Source organism: Podarcis liolepis, assembly GCF_965112155.1.
Source record: "Podarcis liolepis genome assembly, chromosome: 1".
Lineage (NCBI taxonomy): Eukaryota > Metazoa > Chordata > Lepidosauria > Squamata > Lacertidae > Podarcis > Podarcis liolepis.
Window position 1 is genome coordinate 41,175,833 of NC_139554.1, and position 25,457 is coordinate 41,201,289.

Sequence of the window (25,457 nt, forward strand, 5' to 3'; positions counted from 1 at the left end):
ATAGAGGTTTTGTGTAATCACTGACTTGAACTGAGCTGACATTTAACACATCTAGTTTACAGAGGCCTTTACTACCTGTTTTGTTTCCCCCCATGTTTCTTTCTCAGAAAAAGAGAGAGGGAGAGGAGATCAGTCGTGGTCTGTGTGGTGTTTGCTGGAGCCACAGAGCTGCCCTCCCAATAGCAGCACCAGTAGTAGCTTAGCTGGGTGGGACAGGGTTGGGGCTCCATGAGCTCAACAGTGGAGCCAATCCTGTGAGTGCTCCTCCCATTGCTGCCTTTGTGTGGCCCTGCTGTGTGGAGACAACTATTGCTGGTTTCCTCTTTAACCCTCTGAACTACCATCACCCCTAGAATCTGTTTAATAGACTTTGGGGGGATCATCTAGAGCATTGTGGGAGCTTCAGGGGACCTTAAGTGGATGAGAGATCCTTCCATCAACAAAAGGAGCACTTTTACTTGCAGGGGAGCAACACAGGATCCAAACTATCTGTCAGGAGTGTGTACAGGAGCTAGGCCCTGTGACCAGTAGGACTTTGCAGGACTGGGGCCTTACTAAGTTTGTTCTGAAGAGGCAAGGCGCGGCCGCACAGGTGAGGCCAATTGGTAACTCACAGCACCTGGTGGCAAGAGCCAAAGGGAAATGCTGGCCTTATATCCCTTCCTGGCTCTTGCCACCAGGTGCTGTGAGTTACCAATTGGCCTCACCTGTGAGGCCGTGCCTTGCCTCTTCTGAACAAACTTAGGGAGGCCCCAGTCCTGTGAAGTCCTACTGGTCACAGGGCCTAGCTCCTGCACACACTCCTGACACTATTGTCTCCATTCCAAAGTTCTTAAACAGGTTTTGCCAGCACTTCATCATCAAGGGTACTCTGCCATTTGCACTGGAGATTCCCTTATTTCTGCAGACTGCATATCAGTTATTTATTCATTAGGAAATTGAGCAGAAATTAATGCTTCCTATTATTCGGCACTGTTCTTTTCCCTCCACAGATCGCTTTTCCAAAAATGGTAGCAAGTTGTTGTCGGTTCCTGTGCTATTTTTGTCGAATCAGTCGCCAGAACCAAAAAGCTATGTTTGAGCATCTAAGCTACTTACTTGAAAACAGCAGCGTTGGACTTGGTATGTTGTATAATTTTGATAGTCATTCACCTACATTTGCCATATCACAAGTTTAACTTATGGCCTTTTAGCTTTCGATTGTGCTGCGATCTTGGTTTGGCGGTTTTTTATATGCGAATGGTTGGGTTTCATCTAAACTGCATTTAACTACTGCCCTCTGCTGCATACAAATCATAACTGCAAACCAATTACTTTAATTACTGTGCATTATCATGTCTTTGCTACAGCTTCTCCTTCAATGAGGGGTTCCACTCCACTTGATGTAGCAGCTGCCTCAGTAATGGACAATAATGAGCTTGCACTGGCGCTGGAGGAGCCAGACCTTGAGAAAGTAATCACTCACTGTCTTAATTTCTTCTTCTTCTGGTCCCCTTGTTTTATTGTCAGTCACGCCATGTATTACTTAACGAGGCTTAGTTTTCACTTGACATATATTTTTAACTTTTATTGTATGACTACGGTCCGTTCACTCTTAACTAGAATAGTAAGCAGAAGGTAAAAATAAAATAAAATCTTGAGTTCTCTCATTTATAAATTGTTTTCAATATATTAAATATATGAAGGATACTTTTTTTAAAAAAAGGTATGGTGGTGCAGAGCCATGGAGCCACATTCCTGATACAGATGGCATTGCTACATCTTAGAATCATAGAATCATAGAGTTGGAAGAGACCACAAGGGCCATTGAGTCCAACCCCCTGCCAAGCAGGAAACACCTTCAGAGCACTCCTGACATATGGTTGTCAAGCCTCTGCTTAAAGACCTCCAAAGAAGGAGACTCCACCCACACTCCTTGGCAGCAAATTCCACTGTCAAACAGCTCTTACTGTCAGGAAGTTCTTCCTAATGTTTAGGTGGAATCTTCTTTCTTGTAGTTTGGATCCATTGCTCCGTGTCAGCTTCTCTGGAGCAGCAGAAAACAACCTTTCTCCCTCCTCTATGTGACATCCTTTTATATATTTGAACATGGCTATCATATCACCCCTTAACCTCCTCTTCTCCAGGCTAAACATGCCCAGCTCCCTTAGCCGTTCCTCATAAGGCATCGTTTCCAGGCCTTTGACCATTTTGGTTGCCCTCCTCTGGACACGTTCCAGTTTGTCAGTGTCCTTCCAGGACACAGCAGGAGCAGGGCTACCTGGATACACCTGTGCAAGCACTGAGTTTGCTCTGCTAGGGTATAGCTTCAGCCCCAAACTTGCTGCTACCCCACCCCATTTTCATCCAGGTAAGATGCAGAGTCAGGAGGGCAACTTGGCTGCTCAGCTTCACCACACTGGCCACTAATGCGTGTAAAATAAATAAGCAACTGCCCTACCTAAAAGTAAGCTTCTGGGAAGCCTTCAGAAAGTGAAAAGTGTTGGGAGATGCTTTCATGATCAGAGTGAGGCCAGGCTATGAGCAGGACTGATTATTCCCTCAAGCCCTGGTTGTTACCAGGGACACTAGCATTTGGTCAGGGACACTAGTGTTTGCGAGTGTCCTTGACTGAATGCTTGAGACATCTATATTTCTGTCATTGTTGATCACCTCTTTGCGGGTGAATACATCTGGATTCAGTGCCACCCCGCTGAATGACTAGTGTTGCCAGAGCTAATCTTCTCTTGGGCAATATAAAAATACCACAAGTGTTTTTCAGACTTCTTGGTATCGTGTTCTCCCCTGCCAATAATCAGTTTTGTGCCAGTTAGAAAAAAATCCATGTATGGAAAATATATTCTTTCTGCAAACAGATCCTTTCTTTTCTCAATTCAGAGTGGTAATCTCCAGTAAAATTAACTGTTCCACTCCTTCTACTCTTTCCAAAGATTTGCACATGGATTTTAAAAATTGAATCACCTTGTACTTTTAATTCATTGGAATAAACCTCCTGTAGATATTACCAGTGTTTGTGTTTGGCAGGTTGTAACGTACTTGGCAGGATGTGGTCTCCAGAGCTGCCCCATGCTTTTAGCAACAGGATATCCTGACATTGGTTGGAATCCAATAGAGGGTGAACGATATCTGTCATTCTTAAGATTTGCTGTTTTTGTTAATGGTAAGTTTAGTTACTGGATTGACAAATATGTGAAAATGCATATTTTACTATGACTGAATCTCATGAATTCCTATCTTAGGAAAACAAATCACAAGCTTCATTCACAAAATCATAAGCTATTTTAACTGTAGGTTTTGGTTTTGGTCATTTGTTTTTATTCAAATTTTATTTGTTTTTATGCAGATTTACAGGTTTGAACTATAATTCCTTTTTTCCCCATTTTGGCTTTGTAAATTTTTGTCATGCCCTTCAATACTAACATTCCAGGGACAGCCAATGTTAATTGGGATAACAACAACACTAATCAAATAAGTAGCAGCAGATAAAATACACTAATATTCCCACAATATGTTTATTGAAACACAAAATCCACTCCATCATACTTTAAAATTACAAAGGCTTTACCTGGTGCTGGAAAGACACCAGGTATTCCTCTGTGGGAAGAATATTCCAGATAAGGGCCTCTGCAAGGAAGAAGTTCCTTTCCCCAGCTGTTACCTGTGCTAAGCCAAATAGCAGAGGCACTAGGAGGAAGGCCTCTGATGATGGGCTCTGATTGTGGTTCCATTATTTGAGGCTGAGGCTTTTCCTAAGATCAGTGCCTTAGTTATCACACAGAATGGCTCATTCGGATTTCCTCTCCAATCTTTCCTACTGAGTTCTATCTCGGAGAACCAACATTTTGACACCAGAAGAAAATAACTAAAGCAAATCTGAATCAAAGATCTGAAATCTGAATGTTTAATTCTCTACACAAAATTTGGATTTTGGGTGTGTGTGCGTGTTCTTTTAAAAATAATGTATAGAGTTCACACAGCATTACTGTTTGGTTTTATTATTCATGTCAGTAAAATTTGCTTTTTTGTTTTTAGGTGAAAGTGTAGAGGAAAATGCCAGTGTTGTTGTCAAGCTTCTAATTCGGCGTCCCGAATGTTTTGGGCCAGCTCTTAGAGGAGAAGGAGGAAATGGTTTGTTGGCTGCTATGCAAGGAGCAATTAAGATATCTGAGAACCCAGCTCTTGATCTTCCCTCTCAGGGATATAAGAGGGAACTGTACGTGGATATACACAATACTTGACATTATTTTGGAATATGCCATTCAAAGTCTGCCTTGATGATGTGTCAGTTACAATAACATACCATACGGTAGAAAAGGACACTTAGCAATTGCTCTCACTTCTGTAACCATGTAGAAATACTTGGCATAATCAGATGGAAAAACAAAACAATACTCCCTGGATGTATTGCCTAGAAATCTTGCTTCTCTAGAAGTATGGACATACATCTTTATATAACTGCAATACATTCCGTTAAAGGCACAATTTCTTTCCAGTACTGCTGACCTGACCCTTCCATGAAGTAATTTGGTACTGGATATTATTTCTTAATACTAATGAACATGCACCCATATAATGCTTTGAATCGCTTTGTTTATTGAATTTGAGATTTCAGAAACAAAGTGTTAGGTATACTTAGGGTTATGTACAATGTTAATCCTCCTTACAGTAGACCCATTGGAAACAATAGACATGACTAATTTAGGGCCAATAATTTCAGGGGGTGTACTCTGAACAATCCCTGATCAACTAAGTAAAAGTTAGTTGAAATACAACCCTTACAGATATTTTATTTACATTTATTGCATCAATATGCTCTTCATCACTCTGCGTGCCTCTGAGCCAAAAATGGGAATATAAATAAACAATAACTCAAATCAGCAGGACTCCAGCTCATTTGTGCAGCCTCCTTTATCTACTGTTTGAGCTCAATAACGCTCCCTGAAGACCAGGGAATCCTCATGCCAGAGTCATGTGAAATGAGCTACTTTGAGAAGGGGTGTTTTAGAGTGAAGGAAGAAGTGGAAGAGAGGGAGGTGCACAACCATTCCCCACTTGTTGCGTCTCTGTTCCAAATTAGGAATTCTTCCTGTTAGGGAGCCATTTGCTCTTCTCCATGGGTTTTCAAACACATAGTTATGCTTGTGTTTGTGGAGAGGGGCTGGAGCAGATTAGGAAAGGGAGAGGAAAGAGGAAAGCGCACACCAATCTCCACCCTGAATAGCTTCCTCTCACAGCATTCAATCTTTCTCTGCTGGGATTCCAATACATGCATTTAGTCCATCTGGATTCAGGAAGTATATATACCCACTCTAGTGGGCTGCTGTGCATTCCATCCTGGGTACCAGCCAATACATAACGCTGCCCACAGGGGAATCGGATGGAGTTCATTCTAGGGTTTGTTTTTGGGTGAAAGCTCGAAAGAAAGAAAAGAAGGCATTTCTATTAGTGCCAGCTTGCTTTGGGTTCACACTAGGAGATAGAAAAACAAGCCAGCCATTATTCCCTGCTTAGTTGAAGCTGGGTTTTCCTTTTAATTCTTGTTGTTATTGCTATTTTAGTTTCCAGATCACTTTGGATTTTATCCATGCCTGCTTGATTTCTTTTTAACAGTCTTGAAGAAGATGAAGAGGAGGAGGAGGTTGTGCATATGGGCAATGCAATTATGTCTTTCTACTCAGCTCTTATAGATTTGCTTGGGCGTTGTGCACCAGAATTGCATGTAAGTGGGGTTTTTTTTTCTTTGTGCAGAAGCAGCCAAAGGTCACACGGCACACTTCAAGCTCCAAATATTATCAAGCAACCTGAGTCACTTTCTCACATCATTATCATCAGTATAAATAATCTCTGTTTACTAAAATGACAATTTAAACTAAGATGAAACTATCCATTTAAATTTTCAAATGGAAGGCCAGAATAGTATATTTTTGCTGAGAGGGCTCCCTCCTGCACTGAAATAGTTGTAATCTTATGATACTCTTAAATAAAGTAAAGAGGAACTAGAGTATTATAAGAATATTTAGCCAATTTTATATAGTACTTTATTTATGTAATATTTATATGCATGTAGTACAAGTATTTATTAAAAAGAAAAACTATTTATCCCATAGAATGACCCTTTAAGTAGCAATATTTAAACAGTTTGTATATGTAGAAAAAGAGTCCATAATTTTGCAGTTATTCACATTTTTAAAAGAGAGAGAGAAAAGTTAAAGAGAATATTGCCTCTGTTAATTGAATTTTGTGTAAAAATACAGCTCATCCAAACTGGAAAAGGTGAAGCTATTAGAATACGTTCCATCCTGCGTTCCTTGGTGCCAACTGAAGATTTGGTTGGGATTATAAGCATACCTCTAAAATTGCCAGCAGTAAATAAAGGTAAGGCATTTTTAAAAGTCTTGGGTAAATACCACTCAATCAATTTCTCTGTATGCCATCCTTCCACAGAATTTGTTTTCAATACAGCTTACAATGATTAAAAAATAGAATAAGCAAGTCAGTATTAAAGACAGTAATGCATAGCAACCCCCCCCCCCCAAATCTAACTATATCAGTATATCAACTACTTCATTAACAATTCAGACATATTCAAATATCTCAAGGGCTGTCATATGGAAGAGAGAACAAACTTGTTTTCTCCTGGTCTGGAGAGTAGGACTCAAACCAATGGCTTCAAGTTACAAGAAAGAAGATTCTGAGTAAGCATCAACAAGAACTTTCTGACAGTAAGAGCTGTTCAGCAAGTGGTACAGACTCCTATAAGAGGTGGTGAACCTCCTTGGGGGTTTCTAAGCAGAAGTTAGATGCCCATCTGTGATCGATGCTCTACCTGAGATTCCTGCATTGCAGGGGGTTGGACTAGATGACTGCTGGGGTCCCTTCCAACTCTACAGTTATATGATTCTATGATCAACCAATCCTCTGCTATTATGCAAGGGGCAGTACTCCACCTTCTATAATCAGCTGCAATAGAACCAGTCCCTACAGAGGAATGCTTCTTTGGCATCTATTCAATCTTTTTCGTGACACCCAAAAAACATGGCGCTTCATGGAAAACCCATTCTGGACCTAAAATTTCTGAACCAGTGGGTAACCTACAGGAAATTCAAAATGGAAAGTCTACCATCTATCAAAGAATATCTCCAAACCTACTCACATAAATAGATTTCTCTTCTAGAAGCTTATTTCCAGGTAACCTCAGCCAATCAGCTAGTCCACTTGGGGGCCCTACTGGAAACCTCCAGAGGCCTAGTTTCTTACTCTCTGGAATGTGTGGAAAAGATCAGCTGAGGTTCTGACCTTCAGAAAATCCAGTATAGTGGATTTCATGTTTATGGCAAGGGTTCTAGCTCTGGGCATCTGAGCAGTGCATAACACTCCATTTGCAAAGCACCATGCCCATCATATCCAATGGGCTCTACTGCCTACCAGAAAGATTGCATCGAGCAAGACACCTGCACATCAAACTGCCCCACCACCTCTGCCAAGCCTTGAGATGGTGGGCAGTGATCCAGCCTGTAGAGGGCTCTCCTTTTTGTGATCATCCGAGAACAATGATCACCTTGGATGCCAGCCTCACAGGGTGGACTCACTGTGGAGAGCTAAACATCCAGGGCCTATGGTTTCCCACCAAAGCATCAATGAGCATCAATTGGCTCGAGCTCTTAACAGCTCCCTTGCCCTACAACACTTTGCTCCTCATCTCCAACTCAGCAACATCCTAATCTGCATGGATTCCACCACAGCAATACCCAACATCAGCAGACAAGGAGGTACCCAATTTTGGCAGCTTCAGGCAGAAGCATCCCTCTTCCTCAGCTGGGCAGAACACAGCGTCCAGTCAGTCACAGCCAAGCACATCTCCAGTCTCCTAAACATGCAAACAGACTGACTGAGCCTCAGGAAAATGGACCAAGTGGAATGGCAACTGTATCTGGCAGTTTTTCAACAGCTTCTGTCAAAGTTTGACCAATGCCAGGTGTACCTCTTTGCCTCAGACAGGTATCATAACCTCCCAGATTCCAGTCACCATCAGTGGAGACATGGGATGCCCTGTTCTCACCATAGCCACCAGGTCTTCTCTATGCTTTCACTTCACTTCCCATCATTCCAATGGTCCATTGAAAGATCAGGCAAGAGCATGTGAGAGTCCTCCTTTTCACACCATTCTGGCCTCGCAGACCTTGGTTCCCTCAGATACGCCACTTGGCAGTCTCCCCTCTGTGGCACTTACCGCACACAACAGATCTCTCTCAGGGCCCAGTTCTTCATCTGGATCCCAAGTGGCTTCAGCTGACTGTGTGGAGTTTGAACAGCGGCACCTAACCAAGCTGGACTTACCTGCAGATGTCAGTGATACACTCCACAGCAATCAGGGCTCAATACTTTCATGCAAGGGGCGGGGAGAACTTACCAACCATTTTCTCCTCCTCCCATGGTGTCTCACAGACTCCCACCCTGTTTCTTAAAATTTGAAGTCCTGCACTACTTCCAAAGTAATTCAGATTGCTGTGTCCTCTTGTATTTTAAAGGTTTTACAATATGACCATGAAAACCAGCAGACCTGGGATACTTTGATTTGAGTTTGTGAATAGTCATATAAAGCTAAAATTGTATGAACAATAGCACAATTGGATTTCTTTTCAGATGGAACTGTTACAGAACCAGACATGTCTGCAAGTTTCTGCCCTGACCATAAGGCACCCATGGTACTTTTTCTAGATCGTGTCTATGGTATAAAGGACCAAAGCTTCCTTCTCCACCTCCTGGAAGTTGGATTTTTACCAGATTTAAGAGCAAGTGCCTCACTGGATACAGTGAGTATTTTGTTACTGCCTTAATCTACAACTGTACTCATAGTGATGTATAAGGTAAAGTTTTGTTGTTCATTGACATTATAAAATACAAACAACATACTAAATCTAGAAGTGTTATGTTCTTAGCTCTCATTTGATGATGCTACAATCAATGAATAACACAAGACTGGTGCCATAAATCCACAAATTCCTGTGTGTTCTTATAGAATATTTTCACCTTATGGGAATTGAGGGAGAATGCAACCAAGAAAAACCAAGAGTCAACAAGACTTTGTTTTCTGTAGGATAAAACATTTCTGTATATAGAATTGAAAAACAATCACAGCTTAATTGTTGTTAGCTGAGCGAAACCCAGAAAATTTATTCGTCTATTAAATCTACAACAGGCCAGTGCAGACAAAATATTAAACATGGTCAAGGAATCATAACCCAGGCTGATGACTACATGCTTCTTCATTGCTCAAGCAGAAATTCTGCCCAGTGTCATTAAGCATGGTTTCATCTTAGATCTACATCCAAACTAAGCATGGTTCATGCTAAGAAGGGTTTACAACCAGAGTCAGATCTTGGGTTAGGAGTGATACTGTGTAAATGGAAATATAAAACTTAATATATTCAAAGTTAGAGACTTGGCAGGTAAGGAAGATGTAATATATAAAAATATAGAAGAGTATATAAATACTAGAACTATCTCTGTTGATGTAGGGACATGTAAAGTTTTAGGCCGCACAGAGAATTTTGTCAGAATCGAAAAGATTAATGAAGAGTGTAGTTTTAGTTCTAATGACACACTTATGCCCCATCAAGAGGAATACAAACTTCTAGACTTGTACTGTTGCCTTCCAGATGCTTGAAAACCCTCTTTTTTCAGTCTAGGCAGGTTGGAATGACTGGAGTTTTATCCAGCCCTTGGACTGCTGCTATACATGGTTAGGTTCACCTTGGTGTGATTCTAAGTTGCACAAGCCACCAGTGAAGTCATATGCACAAAACTGAAACAGACTATATATACATTGACCGAGCAGTAATATGTATATATTATATGTCCTTTATGCAGGTTTCTTTGAGTACTACAGAGACAGCTCTTGCTCTAAATAGATATATTTGTACAGCTGTCTTTCCATTGCTCACACGGTGCGCTTCTCTCTTTTCGGGGACTGAGCATTATGTCTCTCTGATTGATTCCACACTTCATACCATGTATCGACTATCCAAGGGACGCTCTCTTACCAAAGCACAGAGAGACACCATTGAAGAATGTTTGCTTGCTATCTGCCAGTAAGTATGTATAAAGATTGTTTTCTGTTCCATATAAACACACTGCCTTTGCAGTATAATTTATTGTATATCTGTTGACTCTGGCTTCCCACAGGTTTTAGTGCTATAACAGGTTTATTAACAGAGTTATATTCACCTCTCTGGCTGGTCTCTAAATTACATGCAGCAAAAATCTCAGGTGAAGAGAGCAAGCAATGAGGCTGGGTGTACACAAGGAAATAATACAGGATTAATTCATTGTGCCTGACTACAACGCAACATATCAAGTGTGTTATAGATAATCAATTCTGATCCTCAAATGAGAACTTCACATTATATCATGTACAAAAATTATATATTTATCTAGGTGCAGGAAGCGTTAGTTGGGAATTCATTTACTACTGCACCTGTGTAACAAAGTGATCTGGGAAGCTTGTCAGAAGGGAGGCCTTTCTCAATAGAATCCTAGATAGGCAGGAGAACATAGCCTCCTTGGCAATTAGATGCCAGCTGTCTAGAAGGCAGTTAGCCCTCTCTAAAGGAGAGAAAATCAGAAATAAGTGGATGTAAACATGCAATTTCTTACCTGCCTTTCACCATAAGGTCCCGTCTGAGGTTGCAGGTTAAATAAAGGGATAGGTTAAATTTATTTATTTATTTAACAAAATTACACACCACTTGCTTGTACATAGAACCTCTGAGGAGGAGTTGTTGTTTTTTAAGTTGAATCTCTAGTGTGCCTCTTTATTGGCCTGACAGTTTTCTGCCAAAGGACAAGGTGGCACCTCTCCCTTTTCCACATGCAGAAGCTGCCTAGAGTGGCAGTTGGATCTTGGCCACCCCCGCTGCCCAAGCATTTACCCCCTGAGGTGGTTGTGCTGCTCTGCCTAATGATAGGAGCCAGTCCCATTACTAGAGATTCCTTCCCCATAGTTCTCCTCGACAACACCTTACCCTTAACTCTGCTTACACTGTACATATTTTTAAAGACCATGGGTGTTCCCAGGTCAATGTGATAAATGAGTGAGTGGGGGCATCAAACCCACCAGGAAGAAATTAGGCACGTTTTCAATATTGTTCCAGTATCAGAGGACCCTCCTAAGTCATAGCCAGTGTGGTGTAGTGGTTAAGAGCGGTAGTCATGTAATCTGGGTAACCGGGTTCGCGTCTCCGCTCCTCCACATGCAGCTGCTGGGTGACCTTGGGCCAGTCACACTTCTGTAAAGTCTCTCAGCCCCACTCAGCTCACAGAGTGTTTGTTGTGGGGGAGGAAGGGAAAGGAGAATGTTAGCCGCTTTGAGACTCCTTAAAGGGAGTGAAAGGCGGGATATCAAATCCAAAACTCTTCTTCTTCTTCTTCATAGCAGTGATATAATCTGTCATGCTTCTCATTTACCTTCTGGATCAGCCCAAAGACCCATCTAGTCTAGCATTCTGCTCTCGCAGTGACCAATTAGATACATATGGGAAGTCTCTTTCTGAAACTTTCCTTGAGGGGGAAATCCCCCAATAACTTAGAGTTTGTTACACACGCAAGATTGTTACACTGCTCACTACTACTCTAGAGTATATATACCAAATTATTCAGAATGTCATGTAGTACGTGGGGCTGGGATTCAGTTAATTAGGATCATATTATAATTTGCTTCTTTCATATGGTCAAATACAGGCCAGTTTAGAGGTGGGTAATATAGAACTTTCCTTCTCTATTTTTCTTGTCACGAGACACGATTAGAATCAGAATTTTTCTGCTTATGTGATAGCTTCAATGGAATATTGCCCTGCCCTTAAGAATGCTTCCATTGAACATAACTGAGTAGATCCTAATCACTCTGCTGTTTTCCTTTTAGGTAATCTGTTTTACAGAACACTTGCACTGTTTGTCTCGCATTCCAGTCATTTGTGTAATTGCCTTGCAGCTTCATCAACATGTACACATTACTAATTATGAGTTTCTTTTTTAATTCTAGTCATTTACGGCCTTCTATGCTACAGCAGCTATTACGACGGCTGGTTTTTGATGTACCCTTACTTAATGAATATTGTAAAATGTCACTTAAGGTAAATCCTTCTATTTCTACTAAGGATGTTAAATCTTTCAGTAGTATGAGAGATTTCTTTCTTTTAATTTCAAAAACAGTTTGGAAGGCTGACTGAGCACACATCTTCAAGAATAAAGGCCTTCTTATTAGTCAAACATAATTTAAAGCACAATTGCTTTAAAACATAAGATTTGCCATTACGTTATAAACAAAGCTGCTAAGAGTTTTCTATTAAAAAAGGAGTGAAAACTGTTGTGATAGTTTTCTTTAATGTATTATTTTTGTCTGTCATCCACAGCTGCTAACAAATCACTATGAACAATGTTGGAAATATTATTGCTTGCCTTCAGGGTGGGGAAATTATGGAATTGCAGCTGAAGAAGAATTACATTTATCTGAAAAACTTTTCTGGGGAATATTTGATTCCCTCTCTCATAAGGTAAAGGTCCAGAGTAATATTTGCAAGAGACACTACAATTCACACCTGTGCTTCTGTACACAGCACAAATTGCTTGCTTCCACTAAATGCTATAAAGATGCACCTAGTGAAAGGAAAACGCCCTACTTAATCACTAAGAGCTCTGTTCAGACCAACATACCCACTGATTCAATAGGACTTTTGGGACTTTTTTTACATTGTCAAATAAACTGACACAACTTCTTTAGCCTTATTTTTTTTTGCTATGAACAAAGCCTTCAAACAGTTGATTTAAACAATATATAAATGTAGCTTGGTTTTCTGCTAGGTGCCTGCATTAAAAAATAAATAAATCTTCATTTATCAGCATCTACTAATGCTGCTTCTATATGGCTGTGTTGCCTTAACTAATATTTTGCATGTTTTTCTATTGGACTTTCCAACCAGTTCCTATCTCTCCTGCAGAAGTATGATCCAGAGCTTTTCCGAATGGCCTTGCCTTGTTTAAGTGCAATAGCTGGGGCTTTGCCACCAGATTATTTAGACACCCGAATTACCTCAGTTTTAGAAAAACAGACTTCAGTGGATGCTGACGGGAACTTTGATCCCAAACCTATCAACACAGTGAAGTAAGTCATAAGTGCCTCACTCATAATGCACTAATCAATCTGGGATTCTTTTTCCAGCCTAGCAGGGGCCTTGCTATCTCTTTAACACAAGGGGTAGAGAACCTGTGGCTAAAGGGTTGCAGTATTTATCTTACTTCCTGCAGGCCCTGGCCTAATTTCATGAAGTCTGGAGGGAGAAAAGTATGGTTGGGAGGGAAAAGATTGAAGGGTAGAATGTGAAATGGATGAAGTGATGGAAAGAGCAAGTGGGGAAAGACCAACGCAAGCAATCAGTTCAGACCTCTTGCAAGAGCAGCCTGTTCCCAACAGCCCAGTAGAAATGGAGGAAAGGTGAGGGGAGAGTAAAAGAGAATGGGGCATACACAACAGTATAAAGCTGTAACGACTCCTTGCTTCTCCAGCCCCTTATTATAAGTCACCCAGGTGCATCATTGCAATTATTTGGTTGGCTAGTCATCAAATCATGATGGGGAAGCATAGGTTCTTGAGAATATGTTAACAACGTAATCTAGGCCTTTTACCACTGTCATCATTATCCAGATAATTTTTTTAATATTTATTCATGGAAATTGATATAAATAGGCATATCCATATACGCCTAACTGGAGCAAATTATAAATTATATTGCTCTTTTGTGTTTCCAGTTTTACACTTCCTGAAAAGTTGGAGTATATTGTCAACAAGTACGCTGAACATACACATGACAAATGGGCCTGTGACAAGGTATGGATTATTATAAATCTGACAATTGTCAAAGAAGGACAATGAGAGTTGAATGTTGGAAATCTGTCCAATTTATCTCCATGACAGATTTGCCTTTCAGACACCTAGACTGTTATACCAGAGCAGCAATGTCTAGTAATGCTTCTCTCTCTCTCTCTCTCTCTCTCTCTCTCTCTCTCTCTCTCTCTCTTTTCTCTTTTCTCTCAAAATATCTGGGGATCTTCTGGCAGATTCTGAATGCAATAAAGTGCTGTGGTTCTTGCAATTTCCTCCTACATTGACTCAGCCTGAAATAGTCTGTGTCCTTAGCAATACCTTAACTCTTAACTAGTATTGGGAAATCAGAACATTTTAGCTTGTTTATACACGTGGAAATGTGCAGATAATAATACTATGTGAACTGGAAGTACATGTATTGGGATGTGGGTGGCGCTGTGGTCTAAACCACTTGAGCCCCCTGGGCTTGCCGATCAGAATGTTGGCGGTTCGAATCCCCATGACGAGTGAGCTGCCATTGCTCTGTCCCTGCTCCTGCCAACCTAGCAGTTCAAAAGCATGTCAGTGCAAGTAGATAAATAGGTACCGCAGTGGTGGAAAGGTAAACAGCCTTTCCGTGTGCTCTGGTTTCCATCACAGTGTTCTGTTGCTCCAGAAGCTGTTTAGTCATGCTGGCCACATGACCTGGAAAACTGTCTGTGGACAAACGCTGGTTCCCTCGGCCTGAAAGCGAGATGAGCACTACAACCCCATAGTCACCTTTGACTGGACTTAACTGTCCAGGAGTCCTTTAACTTTACCTACACAATGTGTCTACACAATGACACAGAACCCAGCAGCTCCAGAAATCGTGTCCTCCCTAAAAGAGGGCACGTGTTGTGATGAGACCTGGAGACTGACCTTCTGGTTGTGGGTGGGTCTATTGGATAGCCACAACGCGCAATTGGTGGGTCCCTCATAGCTGGGTGTAATCTGGCCAATGGGGTGCAGTCTAAACAGTTTGAGGGACCTATTTAATCTCTTGCACGTGACCCAAGATTCTCTTTCAGCTCATGCAAACGGAAGACCCACCTACCTCTCCCTATATTTAGGGTATTTTGCGATTGATCTTGCTATGCCATCGTGTGTCGTCTGTCGTTGGGACAGGGGCACGGCAGGAATTTTCCCCACTTGGCTGATTGGCTGTTGCCATTTGGGTTTTGCCTGCCACATAGCAAATCTTCACAACTTGGAAGGTTGTAGATAGGCACTGGTTCATGTGATAGGGATGGGAGAACGTTCTCGCCATCCCTATGTGAAGGGTATTCCGTTAAAGGAATCCAGGGACTCAACTTGGTTTGGTCAACCCCTGAGAGGGGTTGTGCCTGTGCCAGAGTCCAGGGGAGCATCTGGAGGAGTGAACAGAGTCTGTTCCCGGGCTTTTCACCTACCTCAGGTGGTCACCCTTGGCTGACCTATGATAGAGCTCTGGGTCAGCGCTACCTGCAATGGTGTAGAAAGCTAGTCGAACCAGAACCTATGCTACCATTCACTTTTCTGTAATCAATAAAGTTGTGGCCGAAATTCTGCCAAAAACCAAAACTAAAATTTGAGTCATGTAGGTATTTATTTAGGGGGGAGGTCTCTGGGTCTGAACATGCAAGGCACAGAATTGCAGAAATCCTATGTGTCTATGTTCTTCCCGTTCACATGGAAATATTTCTCCAATCTTATCAGGGGTTTAGACAATAATTTTGTGGAGATTTTCTTTCCGTTTCATTTTTGTGGTGGATCTGTTTCTTCATTCTGTGTATGGTAGGAATGGAGCTATCTCCAAAAAAACTGGGGTGCATGTGCAGTTGTGCTAAAATATTCACCAAAAGCACAGTGTTGATAGCTTCATTTTGTATTTAGCATCTGGAAAACCAGGCAGTATCATATTTGGATCTGAACATGGAATTTTGGTTCTTGCCTCTTGCCATTTTCTAAGTTACTTCATTTAGTTCTTTTTCTTTAAAAAAGAAATTTATTATAGTGGCCATCCCAGATAATTTGTTCCATCGGCTAATTACGTGTTGTGTGAATTATGTGTCTGTTTCAGAATAATAGTGGGTGGAAGTATGCATCTTCAATCGATGAAAATGTGAAGACACATCCTTTAATGAGGCCTTTTAAAACACTGACCGAAAAGGTAATAAAGGAAAAAAACAAACTGCATTATTTAATGAAACAACAGATTTTGTGTGCATGTTTCATTAATACATGCATATTACTGATGCTGCAAGGTGCATCATTTTAATAAGCATTAAAATATGACGAGATTTAAATCCAAATCATGTTAAGTTTAGCTTTCCAAATTGTATACAGCGTGAAGACCTTTGTATGATACTCCAGTTTAGACTTATTCTAGGTGAAATGTTACAAAATTTGTATATATCTTTTTTTAAGGAAAAGGAAATCTATCGATGGCCTGCCAGAGAATCTCTTAAAACCATGTTAGCAATGGGATGGAGCCTAGAAAGGACAAAAGAAGGCGATTCAATGGTACAACAACGTGAAAGTGAAAAGCTCCGTAGCATATCACAGTCCAGCCAAGTAAGGCAGAACTTTCTTATAAAAAAAGACTAGAGAAAAATATGAGCTCATTTTTCTCCCTGCAAACTAATGCTATTTCTGTTTTGCTATTTTTATTTTTATTTTATAAAAAAAAACCTTTGTAGAAATATTGGTGTGGTGAACCAGTCCTGTGAAATGTGTTAAGAATATTGCTTGCCACACTCTGAGATGGAGAGGACGTTGGAACATTCGCAGTAGCAATTCCCCATGGCAAATTGTTCCAGTTGCCAATTTATTGTGACTTTTTCATATCTAATGATCAGGTGACTCAGCCCTTATTTGTGAGGAAAGTTTTTCGACACAATACAGTTTTTAATAGAATGCTATTTTCCCTCCCACTTGTTCCACAGGGAGGAATATGCAAACTAGATAGATCTTACCTTGCTGTAGGAGGACAGAACCTCTAGATTTCTTCCTGCCTTGCTCCCATGCAGGTTGGGTGACAGCTGTACGCTGTCATCTACACTATGCAGTGGACATACCCCATGATATTGGACAGGAATCTGTAGACTTAGCACTCACTCACACCTGTAGAACATGGCTCCACGAAGACACATCTTTCTAGTGCAGGGGTCTAAATTTGAGTTCATCCACTTTGTACTTCATAGGTCTTGTGTGTCAGCAGTTGTATGGTCCCCCAGCAAGCCTCTCTTTCACTGTAGTGGCAGGGATTTAGCTTGTCAGGGACTGAAGAAACATGGCTCCTTCCAGGCTTCCATGCCACCTTCTAGAGAATTCCCCAACACTCTGGAGCTGATTTTCAGGGGATGGTGGGGACTTCAGGATATTGGCAAAAATCTGCTCTCCTGCTGCATTAAACGATGCTTCCACTGGATCAAAAGCCTTTCCACGAGTGCGATGGTACTAACTGAGTTTCACCCTAATTTAAGTTTTTTAATAACACTTAGCACCAGGCATTTTGCATCCTTAAAATAACTTCATTCAATATAGATTGACATGTAAAGAATCTAAATATGCAAAAAACCACTAATTCTTCCTTTTAATAATAGGGAAATGGATACAACCCAGCACCACTTGATCTTTCAAATGTTGTACTCTCCAGAGAAATCCAGGTTTGTATAAGACTATTCAAAAATGTAGGAAAGCACCTATTCATACTTAAATAAGAGCAACAAGGGCCAACCAGAGAGTGTCCTTATGTTCAAAAGTACCGTGGGGAGACCTGCTCTAGCCACAGAACAGAAAGTATCATAACCATAAGGCATTTCAAACAAACCACATCCAACATAAATAGGTCCTCATTTCCCTAGGATCCGCACCATGAGCCATAAAGGGCATCCTTTATGGTAATATCTGCCCTGACTCCATCTATGTAACAAAGCATTGGAAGACATAAGATGGAATTAGCCTTTCCCTGGACAGATGCCCTCATAGGTATTCCTCCTTCCCTGCTTAACACTTACTATAAATGATATATTTAAATACTATAATATATATTTCTGAAAAAATGTATTATTTCTTTTGATTTTGGATTATTCCTTCTTGATTTGGTGGTGATACAGGGAATGGTTGAAGTGGTAGCAGAAAACTATCATAACATTTGGGCTAAAAAGAAGAAAACTGAATTGGAAAGTAAAGGTAAGACTGAAATGTTTTGTGTGAAACCTTATATTCAGTAGGGGAATATCTGAAAATAGAGATGACATGATAAGAATAGCCTTAGGCTGCAATCCTAAACCCACTTACTTGGGAGTAAGATCAATGGAATTCAATGGGACTTACCTCTAAGTAGACGAAATGACGATCACAGTCTTAGTTTGTCTGTCAATTCCTATTGTAAATATTAACACTTCTCTCATCTTACCATAGGTGGAGGTAGCCATCCTTTATTAGTACCTTATGACACTTTGACAGCCAAAGAAAAGTCTCGGGATAGGGAGAAAGCACAAGAACTGTTTAAATTTCTTCTAGTGAATGGCATTGTCATATCCAGGCAAGTTGTATATCACTGTGTAAATAACTTGTGTTGCCCTAGTTTTTTGTTTTATTTCTCTTGCTTTGGACATAGCCAAATAAACCTTTTCCCAATCATTTTTAACCTCTCTTGCAATCCTGAGCTCATTTTGAGCTTTGGCACACTTGACCTTGTTGGCTACTCATGTATACTCTTCCTTCATGGTTTAACCTTTCATCCATGCTCTTCTTAAATCTCAGCTCATCTGTAAGCTCCTTATGAAGCCACACCATATTCTTTAGATGCCTCCCACTTTTCTTACTGCATTTGAGCCTTCAATATTTCACCTTTAAGAAACTCCCATCCATCCTGAATCCCCTTCACTTTGAGTATTTTTGACCATGGGGCCTTTCAGTTTTTTCAAAATTGGCCTTCTTAAAGTCCAGAGTGCATCTCCAGCTACCCTCAGCTTCCCCTTGCCTCCATATCATGAAATCCAAGAGGGTGTGATTACTTCCTCCCAAGATTCCCAGTACTGTCGATCAGTTCCTCCCTGTTGGTGAGATTGTGGCTAGATGCATCCTATGTCCTATGGCTCTGTCATTGAGAGACAGATGCAAATTGACATCTGGTCTGAGCTCCATATGTTGGGAAGAAATTGTTGGGTGAAGAGGCTCTGAGTTATATATTGAAAGGTAAGAAGAAGGTCATGCCTTCTGCACTCCAATAATGAAACAGCAAAATTTGTTTTAATGATACCATCCATATCAAATTAGTCATTCCTTACAATCTGGATTCAGAGACCTTGATATTTGGCCCAGTTTTCCTTCCCAGGGGCAGTTCAGATTTCAGTCTAGAGAGCAGCAGCCTAGTTCAGGATTCCCAGATGTTACACCATCCAGAGGAGGAATGCAGCAAAATCAATTTTGACTCTCCAAAGCCACCATTGGGGGTGTGGGTTGCTTCATGTTGCTACCAGGTGAGAAGCAAGCAAATTTCATCACTGGTTGAAGAATTATGTTAAAGATATTGGATAGAATTTCAAATCCTTCTGCCAAGTCACTTCACATGAAACTCAGAAATCCAGAGAAACAGGAATTGATGCAAGCGGCCATGGGTCATCTTCTTCAGATAGCTGCAGTCAAGCAAGTAACCTCAGAACAGAGGTTTTCAGGTGTTTATTGTTCCAAAGAAAGGGGACACTTGGCAGATGATATTGGATTTGAAGTTCTTGGACAAGTTTGTAACATACTGAATTTTTTGTATGGAATTGTTGATCTCCCTTTGGGAGGCATAACTACCTGGCTTCAGCAGATTTCACCAAGGCCTATCTCCATGTGCCAATCCACCCAGAGCATTGACAGTTTCTCAGCTTTGCCTATGCAGGTCAACATTTTCAATTCAGCATTTTAGGGCTCCCTCAAAAATACATTTATGGTAAATGAATGGTCCCCTTTTCCCACTTAGAAGCTGCAATCCTAAAAAATGGGCAATTTCAAATAATGTTTCAAAAGTAACATGTACAATATGATAAAGTAGCTCAGCTTGAAGTCATTAATATTAAGCAAACATGCTTCTTTTTACTAGAGGCTTAAGTGGCATGGAGATGGATGCTTCATCCATGGAAAAGAGGTTTGCCTATAAATTTCTGAAGAAGATTCTCAAATATGTTGACTCTGCTCAAGAATTCATTGCACATTTAGGTAAGTTTCTGTAGGCTACTAATCAGAAAGGCAGATTTTACCCTAATTCAGTTACAGTCCCTATTGTTGTCATTTCCTTGTGAAGTGGCATGGACTGTGCAGGGCTTTGATCCTTACTTGCTGTGCAGAAGTGTTTGCAGGCCTGCTTGACCTTGCACATTGAGCATCCATAGCAGCCTCTGTCTTCCTGAGCCCACCACACCACACATATCTGGGCAAGAGAAGGGGAAAGGAGAGGTGGCCATGACAGGCACCCTTAATGTAGCTTTTCCTTTGAGGAAACATCCCTTGCCCAGTATGAATGTCATGCAGAAAATGCCAGTCCCACCCACATGGTGCTTTTTTCTCAAAGGAATAGCGCACAAACTGTTAATGCAGAGTCCCCAGTGAGAAAAGATCACTCTGTTCTCTTTCCAGCAGAAGAAAGGGTCCTCAGCACTAGTTTTCCTACAGAATGCTGCTCCCAGGAGGGGCAAGGGTGCTTGGAGCTTTTTCAACGGCTGCCTCTACTGCCCCATCTTCTGCCTCAGGGGGGAAGAGAGAAGCTTTGATGGTGGGTGAAGATGCTGGCCAAGCATCTTCAAGGGAGTTATGTACACACAAGCTTTGTGGTCTTTTGTGTTCACACATGTCTTTCAAGACAAAAAAAAGGAATGCTCACTTACCTTAATTTCACATTTAAGAAGCTCCTTTTAAAGCAATGTTGAATAGTGCGGAGAACAGGAGGGTGAAGTTAGGCATGCTACTGATTCTCCATTTGAGTTAGTATGGCCGCCCAAGTGCAATTTTTATTTTTGAAATTTGTATACCATACTTTTATCAGTAGATTCCAGAGTGCTTTACAACATTAAAACAACAAAATTTAGTAAGAAATATAAAATTAAGAGACGGTTAAAACAATATAAAAACAGCAGAATACATGGTGATGATGATGATGGCCTGCGGTCATGTGAGAGGATTGACCCAATCCACTGTCCCCAGCATCCCACTCCTAAATCTACACTTCAGGTGATCTAATAGTACTTTTTGTCAAACCTGTAACTTATGGGCCATATCCCACCCTAAAAAGAGGCACCCTAATATCTCCCAAAATCTGTCATTAAAAAATATCTCTTGGGTTTGTTCTTGCCTGTTCCAGTGATTCCGCCACTGTGATTACATGATGCCAAAAAGTTATTTGTGCTTCACATAAATGAAGCAGCACTTAAATGAAAACCCATTTCAAAATAAGAAAAGAAAAAAAGAAACTATTTTTTTGGGGGGAAAGCTTCAGAAATAGGAGTTGAGCACACACAGATGGACTTTCTCACTTCATCTTCAGCATCCACAAGATCTTAAGCAGCTTTATCATTTATCACGTTTGCCTAAATGGAGATGATCACTAAATAGGAGCACATAGTTGCCTCTTCTGTTCCTATATAAATCATATGGTTGGTGCTTCTGAAATTTTGACTTCATGTATTTCAAAAGCCCATGGAAGATGTAAATTGATATTTACCATTTTATTGTTTCTCTCCAGAAGCTATTGTCACCAGTGGAAAAACTGAGAAATCACCACATGACCAAGAAATTAAGTTCTTTGCCAAAGTGAGTTGTTACATTAAAAAACAAATGAACTACTTTAACTTTCACAGTAATGCAAGAATGTAGTATGTATTAATGTTGAGATTTTGTAAAGAAACCCAAATAAATTGGTATTGAAAATTGGTTAGTGCTCTCTCTCTCTCTCCCCCTCCCCCTCTCCCTCTCCCCCCCCCTCTCTTGATGTAGGGCTGCCATCATGCAGCCCGCATTGGAAGATTTGTAGTGCCTCATCACAGTCTTGGATTTAGATGATGTTGAGGCAGAGTTGGAGGGCAAAGTGAAGGCAGGTTTATACAACAGCAGTGGCCACGGCATGGGAGCAAGAAGGGAGGGACACCAAGAGGGGAATAGTGGTGGTTTAAAACAACGGTGGAAGTTTAAGTAAAGCAGCGATGGAGGGACACTTGTACCCCCAATGACAGTGTAGGATCCACGAGTACCCTCAAGCAGCTCACCTTCTTCTTCAAGGAGAGTGAAACCTCATCCAAAATAGGTTGCGTTCTATTCATTCAGACTGAAGAACCACCCCAGTTGCAGTCTGATTTCTGTGAGAGAGAATTTTCATTTTGTCTAGGGTTAAAACCTCACTAAACACTGAGAAGGGACACGGGTGGCACTGTGGGTTAAACCACAGAGCCTAGGATTTGCCAATCAGAAGGTCAGCAGTTTGAATCCCCATGACGGGGTGAGCTCCCGTTGCTCGGTCCCTGCTCCTGCCAACCTAGCAGTTCGAAAGCACGTCAAAGTGCAAGTAGATAAATAGGTACCGCTCCGGCAGGAAGGTAAACGGCATTTCTGTGCGCTGCTCTGGTTCGCCAGAAGCAGCTTAGTCATGCCGGCCACATGACCCAGAAGCTGTACGCCGGCTCTCTCGGCCAATAAAGCGAGATGAGCGCCGCAACCCCAGAGTCGGCCACGACTGGACCTAATGGTCAGGGGTCCCTTTACCTTTAAACACTGAGAAAGATGGCGGGTAGATAAGGAACAGGAAGTTGAAAGGTATGAAGGAAGGGTGTAAAGTAAGATATGGACTGAAAAAAGAATAAATGCCATCATGGGAATTAATTAGTTAATTAACAAGTTAAAAGTTAAAGGAATTGCTAACTGGTTAAATTTTTCAACTGTAAACTTTTAAACTTCACTTTAAAAAATGTTAGCTTTATCCTTTTTACAAGTTAAAGCTAAACCTTTTTATCTGAATTCCCTAGGTTCTGCTTCCACTAGTTGACCAGTATTTTACCAACCATTGCCTGTATTTCCTCTCCTCCCCAACTAAGCCACTCAGCAGTAGTGGATATGCTTCAAATAAAGAAAAAGAAATGGTAGCAAGGTATGTAAGTAAGAAAAAATAGTCTATGATACTGGAAAAATCATGATATAATAAAGGTATTAGGCTCTTTAAAATATTTATTTCATATATCCTTATAACTCTAGCCAGTTGTTGTTTTTTTATAATCCAAACTTGTATTTTAATTATATTAGTCTACATTGAGTGGTCACATACGTACCTCTTCATATAGTCACCTTACACTCTGGTGATGCAGATAATAGAACAATAATATGAAAAATAACATGAATAACTTGACATACATATCTTTTGTGTAGATTTAGTTAGAAATGTAATTACAAAAAGAAGTAAAACTCCTTTCTTACTGGTTCAGAATACTGTCATTTTTATTTATTTCTCTACATTATTGATTTTCTCGCTGATTCTCTTGTCTTTCTTTCAAATTATTCTCCTGGGGGAGATAGGTTTTTTGTTTTGTTTTCTAAATAGATATTTTTTAAGATACCAAATAAGATTTTTCAAACCTTTCACTTTCGGCGACGTTTTAATCTAGATATAATTCTCAAATTATATCTAAGTGTTTTCATTCACAATATACTGATTTTATTGCTCATGTTCTGTATTATATATAGAACACTTTATCAGACACTTTTCTAAAATGCAAATATGTTGCTTTTGGTTTCTCACTTTCTGTTTGTAAGTCCATTAAAATACTATCCAATCTTTCCTGGTATTATTTATTCTTTAGAATCCTATGTTGTTGTTTATTCATGGTTTTGGTTTTTGCTCATGGAAGGAGGACATCCTTGTGGGTGAGTCCTCCTATCTACTTCAAAGATTCAGAGGTTCCAAAGGCTTCCAGAACCTCTGTTGGGAGAGGGAGCCCTCTCAAATATTGTCCAACCTCACCTAGAGGTAGCGTGGTATCCATTACTTTCCAAGGTATGGGTTGTTGCTGTTTTCTTGACTCTTCTCCATAACTAGTTTAAGCTAGTTAGTAAAGTCTTAGGCTTTTATTTGTTTGTTTTGGGACTCACTGCTGAAGAGGTCATAAAGTAGTCAGCCACAAACAAAACAAGTTGGCATTCTTCATCCCTCCAGGAGCTGCCTGGATCTTATTCGGGAGGGTTGATTTATTCCACTTGTGTCTAAAAGCACCTCAGCATCTGGGGCAGAGATGGGAAACACGTGACCCTCTGGATGTTGTTGGACTGCAGCTCCCATCAGCCCCAACCATGATGGCCATAGAGATGACTGTAGTTATATCCAGCAACATATGGAGGGCTGCAGATTCACCATCCCTGATCAGCGGGTAAAATCTTCAGTGTTGACCTCTACTGCCATCCATTATTGATGGCACATCATTTCTGTCCTGGGTTCCATCACTGGGTATAGAGAGTGGTAGTCCAAGCAATGAAAAAGGTGCCTGACAAAAATAAGGAATGAAGCGCAATGAAAATCAAAGGAATTGACAGCTTCACTCCTTGAAGACTGATCTATTGTGCTTTCCCTTTAGATCTAATACCATGGAGACAGTTACAGATAACTGTAAACAGAATTGTTCTGCCTATGAGTACAGTCTATCTACTGTTAATGTAGTCCTTGTGATGAACCCACCATGCTCATTTTTACAGGAGGGTTGGGGGAAGACATCTCAAACAGGTGTGTAGATCTTACTGAAGAGGGAAATCCAGGGGACACTTAAACTGCCCCACAGGAAAAGGGAGACTAAATCATGTTGGGTTTCTTAATCCAGCCATTCTCCTACAGCTTTTCTCCTCCTGCGTACTTCTTAAATTGAGTCCTTGATTAATACAAACCTCAGAGTACTGGAACTTCACCACCTTCCTTTGTAGAAAGCTGGTGTCAACCAAGAGCTACTAATGTAAACTCCCTTTCTCAGTCTAATCCAAGGTTTGTTGGAGAGGCATACTAGTTTCCATAGCCTGCTGCTTGTTTTGCTTAGGAAGAATGCTCATCCGCTGTGTCAACTCCCAAGTGGAGGAAGAAGGCAGGCAGGACTGGGCAGAGGGAAACCTTCCCAGCAGGGTGGACCAGGAGTTTGGATTGCTATGTTAATCAATTGAGTGTGGATTGCTAGCTTCTAATCTAAAGCCCATCCTATTTTGGGGTGCTACGCTTTTTGGTGATTCCCTGAATGATGCACTAACTAAAATGAAGTTTAAGAGAGAGAGAGAGAGGGGGGGGGGAGAGGCTGGCTTACGTTGGATACATGTTGGATACTCAATATGTATTTATGGAGAACAATATTTACTAAATAAGTAATTGGGCTTCAGATTCCTTGTTTATTTTCTTCCATAGTTTCTTGGGACAGAAAGATTTCTAGAGCAACTCTAAATATGTGGCTTTGGATTCCTTGTTCCCTGGAGTAGTGTGATACTCTAAAAAAAGATATATGTGCCTCTCTTCCTCAAAGACTGTATGACATTAGTGTACTAATGACCTTTTAAGCCACCAGGAGGTATTTTGGCA

The 25,457-nt window shown here is 40.8% G+C and overlaps 1 protein-coding gene across 1 annotated transcript in view; it reads left to right on the forward strand.

Annotated features, from left to right (window-relative positions):
- RYR3 (ryanodine receptor 3) overlaps positions 1-25,457 on the forward strand; it is a 279,454-nt gene that overhangs the window by 167,119 nt on the left and 86,878 nt on the right. Inside the window, exons 41-60 of the mRNA XM_083504663.1 lie at positions 993-1,122; positions 1,350-1,453; positions 3,025-3,160; positions 4,033-4,213; positions 5,611-5,719; positions 6,255-6,375; positions 8,644-8,813; positions 9,871-10,091; positions 12,041-12,131; positions 12,411-12,551; positions 12,996-13,159; positions 13,804-13,882; positions 15,960-16,049; positions 16,307-16,453; positions 17,485-17,547; positions 17,998-18,073; positions 18,305-18,428; positions 19,977-20,092; positions 21,612-21,679; positions 22,885-23,006. Coding sequence (XP_083360789.1) covers positions 993-1,122; positions 1,350-1,453; positions 3,025-3,160; positions 4,033-4,213; positions 5,611-5,719; positions 6,255-6,375; positions 8,644-8,813; positions 9,871-10,091; positions 12,041-12,131; positions 12,411-12,551; positions 12,996-13,159; positions 13,804-13,882; positions 15,960-16,049; positions 16,307-16,453; positions 17,485-17,547; positions 17,998-18,073; positions 18,305-18,428; positions 19,977-20,092; positions 21,612-21,679; positions 22,885-23,006 — 2,453 coding nt within the window. The remainder of the gene's footprint in view (positions 1-992; positions 1,123-1,349; positions 1,454-3,024; positions 3,161-4,032; positions 4,214-5,610; positions 5,720-6,254; positions 6,376-8,643; positions 8,814-9,870; positions 10,092-12,040; positions 12,132-12,410; positions 12,552-12,995; positions 13,160-13,803; positions 13,883-15,959; positions 16,050-16,306; positions 16,454-17,484; positions 17,548-17,997; positions 18,074-18,304; positions 18,429-19,976; positions 20,093-21,611; positions 21,680-22,884; positions 23,007-25,457) is intronic.